This window comes from Esox lucius, chromosome 2 (genome assembly GCF_011004845.1).
Source record: "Esox lucius isolate fEsoLuc1 chromosome 2, fEsoLuc1.pri, whole genome shotgun sequence".
Taxonomy (NCBI): Eukaryota; Metazoa; Chordata; class Actinopteri; order Esociformes; family Esocidae; genus Esox; species Esox lucius.
In genome coordinates, this window is record NC_047570.1 from 7,568,058 (window position 1) to 7,574,682 (window position 6,625).

Here is a 6,625-nt window from a genome sequence, read left to right on the forward strand (position 1 = left end):
GAATAACACTGATACACCGATCAGCCATAACATTATGACCACTGACAGGTGAAGTGAATAACACTGATACACCCATCAGCCATAACATTATGACCACTGACAGGTGAAGTGAATAACACTGATACACCGATCAGCCATAACATTATGACCACTGACAGGTGAAGTGAATAACACTGATACACCGATCAGCCATAACATAATGACCACTGACAGGTGAAGTGAATAACACTGATACACCGATCAGCCATAACATTATGACCACTGACAGGTGAAGTGAATAACACTGATACACCGATCAGCCATAACATAATGACCACTGACAGGTGAAGTGAATAACACTGATACACCGATCAGCCATAACATTATGACCACTGACAGGTGAAGTGAATAACACTGATACACCGATCAGCCATAACATTATGACCACTGACAGGTGAAGTGAATAACACTGATACACCGATCAGCCATAACATAATGACCACTGACAGGTGAAGTGAATAACACTGATACACCGATCAGCCATAACATTATGACCACTGACAGGTGAAGTGAATAACACTGATACACCGATCAGCCATAACATTATGACCACTGACAGGTGAAGTGAATAACACTGATACACCGATCAGCCATAACATTATGACCACTGACAGGTGAAGTGAATAACACTGATACACCGATCAGCCATAACATTATGACCACTGACAGGTGAAGTGAATAACACTGATACACCGATCAGCCATAACATTATGACCACTGACAGGTGAAGTGAATAACACTGATACACCGATCAGCCATAACATTATGACCACTGACAGGTGAAGTGAATAACACTGATACACCGATCAGCCATAACATAATGACCACTGACAGGTGAAGTGAATAACACTGATACACCGATCAGCCATAACATTATGACCACTGACAGGTGAAGTGAATAACACTGATACACCCATCAGCCATAACATTATGACCACTGACAGGTGAAGTGAATAACACTGATACACCGATCAGCCATAACATTATGACCACTGACAGGTGAACTGAATAACACTGATACACCGATCAGCCATAACATTATGACCACTGACAGGTGAAGTGAATAACACTGATACACCGATCAGCCATAACATTATGACCACTGACAGGTGAAGTGAATAACACTGATACACCGATCAGCCTTAACATTATGACCACTGACAGGTGAAGTGAATAACACTGATACACCCATCAGCCATAACATTATGACCACTGCCAGGTGAAGTGAATAACACTGATACACCGATCAGCCATAACATTATGACCACTGACAGGTGAAGTGAATAACACTGATACACCGATCAGCCATAACATTATGACCACTGACAGGTGAAGTGAATAACACTGATACACCGATCAGCCATAACATTATGACCACTGACAGGTGAAGTGAATAACACTGATACACCGATCAGCCATAACATTATGACCACTGACAGGTGAAGTGAATAACACTGATACACCCATCAGCCATAACATTATGACCACTGACAGGTGAAGTGAATAACACTGATACACCGATCAGCCATAACATTATGACCCCTGACAGGTGAAGTGAATAACACTGATACACCGATCAGCCATAACATTATGACCACTGACAGGTGAAGTGAATAACACTGATACACCGATCAGCCATAACATTATGACCACTGACAGGTGAAGTGAATAACACTGATACACCGATCAGCCTTAACATTATGACCACTGACAGGTGAAGTGAATAACACTGATACACCCATCAGCCATAACATTATGCCCACTGACAGGTGAAGTGAATAACACTGATACACCGATCAGCCATAACATTATGACCACTGACAGGTGAAGTGAATAACACTGATACACCGATCAGCCATAGCATTCTGACCACTGACACATGAAGTGAATAACACTTAATCTCGTTATCATGGCACCTGTCAGTGGGTGGTATATATTAGGCAGCAAGTGAACATTCAGTCCTCGAAGTTGATGTGTTAGAAGCAGAAAAAGGATCTGAGCGATCTGAGCGACTTTGACAAGGGCCAAATTGTGATGGCTAGACAATTGGGTCAGAGCATCTCCAAAACTGCAGCCCTTGTGGGGTGTTCCCAGTCTGCAGTGGTCAGTACCTATCAAAAGTGGTCCAAGAAAAGAAAAGAGGTGAACCGGCGACAGGGTCATGAGTGGCGAAGGCTCATTGATGAACATGGGGAGCGAAGGCTGGCCTGTGTGGTCATAATGTTATGGTCGATCGGTGTATATATATACAGCTCTGAAAAAAGTTAAGAGACCACTGCAAAATGACCAGTTTCTCTGGTTTTACTATTCAAAGGTATGTGCAAAATAACAAAAAAAATATGCATTATTGTCAGACCTCAAATAACGCAAAGAAAACAAATTCATATTAATTTTTCAACAACAAAATACTAATGTTTTAACTTGAGTTCAGAAATCAGTATTTGCTGGAATAACCCTGATGTTTAATCACAGCTTTCATGTGTCTTCGCATGCTCTTCATCAGTCTATCACATTGCTGTTGAGTGACTTTATGCCACTCCTGGCACAAAAATGCAAGTAGCTTGGCTTTGTTTGAAGGTTTTCAATGGGGTTCAGGTCTGGAGATCGGGCTGGCCATGACAGGGTTTTGATTTGGTGGTCCTCCATCCACACCTTACCTGGCTGTGTGGTATGGTATTGTCCTGCTGGAAAAAAACTATTATCAGAGTTGGGGATCATTGTCAGAGCAGAAGGAAGCATGTTCTTCCGGGATAACCTTGTACTTGGCTAGATTAATGGGTCCTTCACAAAGACAAATCTGCCCAACTCCAGCCTTGCTGAAGCATCCCCAGATCATCACCGATCTTCCACCAAATTTCACTGTGGGTGCGAGACACTGTTGCTTGTAGGGCTCTCCGGGTCTAAAGTCTAACCATTTGACGAAGATGTGTTGAGAAAAGCTGAACATTTTACTTGTCAGAGAAGACGACCTTACTCCATTCCTCTACAGTCCATTCCTTATGGTCTTTTGCAAACTTTAGCCTGGCTCTTCTTTGCTTCTCATTGATGAAGGGCTTTTTTCTAGCTTTGCACGACTTCAGCCCTGCCTCTAGGAGCCTGTTTCGAAGCGTCCTCGTGTACTTCACCCCAGCTGCCGTTTGCCATTCTTTTTGTAGGTCACTTGATGTCATCCTACGGTTGTTGAGTGAAGTTTGATGGCCATCACGGTCAGTGGACAGTCATTTTCGCCCTCTGCCAGTCTGTAGCTTTGTTGTCCCCAATGTCTGTTGATTGACCTTGTTCTTATGAACCGTCGTCTTTGAAATTTTCAGAATGGAAGCAACTAAGCAATTAAGTAAAATGAGGTGTGCCTGTGTTGGAATTTAACAGACACTGGAATGGCTGCCATACATGTAGAGATGCTGATTTAAGAAAAATTAGGAGTGGTCTCTTATTTTTTTCCAGAGCTGTATATATTCCAGTGGGGGAAAAAATAGACTGGAATTGAAATGGAATTTAGCCCAACTCTGTCAATCACTCACAGCCTGGATCAGAATGTTCTGAATAACACACAGTACCCCTGTATTTCTCTGCCCCGTCCTGCCTCTTCCCACCAGGCTCTGACTTTGACTGCTACTCTGTGAACGGAGATGCTGAGGGCGAGGCATCAACTGACTTCGACAAGTCCTCCACCATCCCCCGCCACAGCAACATCGCCCAGAACTACCGGCGTATGATCCAGACCAAGAGGCCCGCCAGCACCGCCGGTCTGCCATGTGGGGCCCAAGGTGGAATGCATACAGGTGGAGGGGGCGGCGGGACTCCCGGCACTGCCACCATCCGCAGAACCCCATCCACCAAGCCGGGGGTGAGGCGAACCCTGTCCAACGCGGGCCCCATCCCCATCCGCCCGCCTATAGTCCCGGTGAAGACGCCCACCGTTCCAGATGCACCCGGGGGTTATCCTGGCCCTCCGGCACGTGTGGGCAGCGAGGAGTGTGTGTTCTACGTGGCTGATGACGCCTCCCCCAATGCGCTGGAGTACGTGAAGGCCTCTCCCAAGCGTCTGAGCCTTCCCAACACGGCATGGGGGTCTGGCGGAGGGCTGGAGATGAGCGTGTACACCCAGCAGGTTGGTTCCGAGGAGGACCAGATGATCGCCGCCAACCGCCACAGCCTGGTGGAGAAGATAGGAGAGCTGGTGGCCAGCGCCCACGCCCTGGGGGAGGGGCAGTTCCCCTTCCCCAACCTCCCTGATGACCCGCCACCCGGCCCAGCCCCAGAGCAAGACCCCCAGGCCCCCGGGTCAGGCACCGACGTGCTGGTGTCCATCCGTAGGGGTGTGCGGCTCCGTAAGACCGTCTCCAACGACAGGTCGGCGCCTAGGATTTTGTGATGGCCTACAGCGGAGAGGAGCGTGGGGGGGGTGGGGGGGGGGTCGGGGGGGAAGCAGCCTGTAACCGTCGGCAGTAACCCATCCCGATGCACTGACTCTGTTGAGAAGAAAATATGAAAACAGAAGATTACCACAAAAAAATAAGTTTAAAGAAGTAATTAGAAGTAAATGATAAATAACAAATAACAATGCTGATAAATAAAAAAAGTTAAATCATGAATAATAATGACAGGCTCTGGCCACTGTAACTCTAGTGTGTCTGGACGCATGTTTGTCTTGTTAACAACAGCATCACCACTACAGGATCCTCAGACTGTACAGAAACACTGTCTGGATTTGATTGACTGACGAGAGAGAGAGAAAGAGAGAGAGAGAGAGATATACAGTTTTTTTTAGGCACCTGGACTTCCAGCCACCCTCCCCATCATATCACTTCCAATGCCCTGCCCCACAACCCCCCAGTCCTCACCTGACTCAGAGGACAACAGGTGGCAGAGAGACAGATGAAAATCCGGGAAAATGGGGGTCTGGACATGGGGGTCTCCATCTCGCCACTCTTGGATTTTAATCATGGTAACCACCCTTTGTCTGTGTGTGTGTGTGTGTGTGTGTGTTTGTAAGAGGTGGACAGAGCTCTGCTGCAGGTCAGCTGGTTGTATTTGAGGGTAGGGCTTCTTTCCTCTGTGTCAAGTCGTAAACCTGTTTTTATTGTGACATTTGATTTCCTGTTACCACTGTTTGAGAAATGACTAAATTAAGCCAAGCGTATATATTTTATAGATTCAGAGAGAACATGATAATATGAAATGGAGCAATAAATGTGTTTTGTTTTCAGTTTGCAGAGGGGAGGAGAAACAGAAGCTGTTATCTTAGGTTTAGGTTCTTTTTTTAACTTGCAGGCAATCATCAGACTTGTTCAAGAACATATGACGGTGGCTTTCTATCTTTCGCCCTGGGCTTTCTCCAGCCTGTGCCTGATGTGTTCAAAAACAGAAAAAACTAGAAAACTGAAGCACTTTTGAAGGTTAATTTCTAATCTCACCACTAGGAGTCAGTGTGGCCATGTCGTGTGATGAGTCGAATGTGTCGGGGGAGTGAAAGTCAAATGGCTGGTTGTCAGGAAGTGCACTGCTGCGTCCCGCTGACCAGTGAGCGAATCGCAGGTCATTTGGGCAAGAGAATATGAAGACTGAAAAAGAAAGTGACAAAGAAAGGTGGAGAATTAGAAAAGAAGGACAAGGAAGGGGAAAGGGGGCATGGATATGTAGGGTTTCGCACCAAAAAGGTTGAATTCCAAAAGGGATTTATGGTATAAAAACATAACATTTATGTGAAGAGGGCAGGGCGTGGGTTGTTTGGCTCATTCACAGCCTTAGCTGGCTATAGCCTGGAAGGAACAACGAGTATATGTCAGGGGTTGCCATATTCGGAGGAAGGAGCAGGGCATTTATGTTTACAGAAGAGAGTTGTCGCAGCAGGCGGAGATGGAATAAGCGTTTCACTGCCTGTTCACACTGGAATTCCCAGTGTAGAGATCCACAGGAGGACGTCAAGACTAGCAACTGTATGAATATAGATGAACCTGTCAGAATATGATGTTGCCATCTTTTGTTTTGTTTTGTTGCAATAACGTAATACTGTAGTCTTTTGTCGATAAAAAAAAAAGATGCATTTGCATTGGAAACACAAAACAGAGTGTTTCAGTGACATAGGATCTAAGCAGGAAGTGAGAGCGTTATCCTGACCATTGTACTGTAGGTTAGTTATAAACTCCATGGATGTCTGCTTGCTAGCAGTGACTGTTGACAACGATGACCATTACAAATGTGTATCTCAATGCTCGTTTTCCTTCTAATTTTGAAGTATTTATTTTTGCCTAAATAGAGCACTGTTTTAGAAATGGCTGTTTTAAAGTGACGATCTGCTTTCAGAAGACGAGGAACGCCTGCTTTTGTAGGATATCACTCCTCTGCTTGACTGCACTTCTCACGAACTCTGAAATAATACTGAGGTTTTGGGGCTCTGTAAGAGATGGTTTGGCTGTGACAGGGCACGGCGGGGCGGGGCAGCAGAGAAACGTTTCAAGGACCAACAGTGTGTTGGGTGTGGCCTGGGGTGGAAGTGACCTCACCTGCCCTAATGCATTCTGGACCAGAAGATGATAATCCAGAGAATTTTTCGCAAAGCACAGGTCATAATGTTGTATATTTA

At 45.7% G+C, this 6,625-nt stretch overlaps 1 protein-coding gene across 6 annotated transcripts in view; it reads left to right on the forward strand.

The window, feature by feature from the left end:
• The window catches only part of mtss1lb (MTSS I-BAR domain containing 2b), a 67,667-nt gene extending 63,230 nt beyond the window's left edge, over positions 1-4,437 (forward strand). For all 6 annotated transcript variants that reach the window (XM_020055107.3, XM_020055110.3, XM_020055101.3 and 3 more), the window contains one exon: positions 3,636-4,437. In XM_020055107.3, the coding sequence (XP_019910666.2) occupies positions 3,636-4,414 (779 nt within the window). In that variant the 3' untranslated portion in view covers positions 4,415-4,437. The remainder of the gene's footprint in view (positions 1-3,635) is intronic.
• The last annotated feature ends 2,188 nt before the right edge of the window (positions 4,438-6,625 follow it).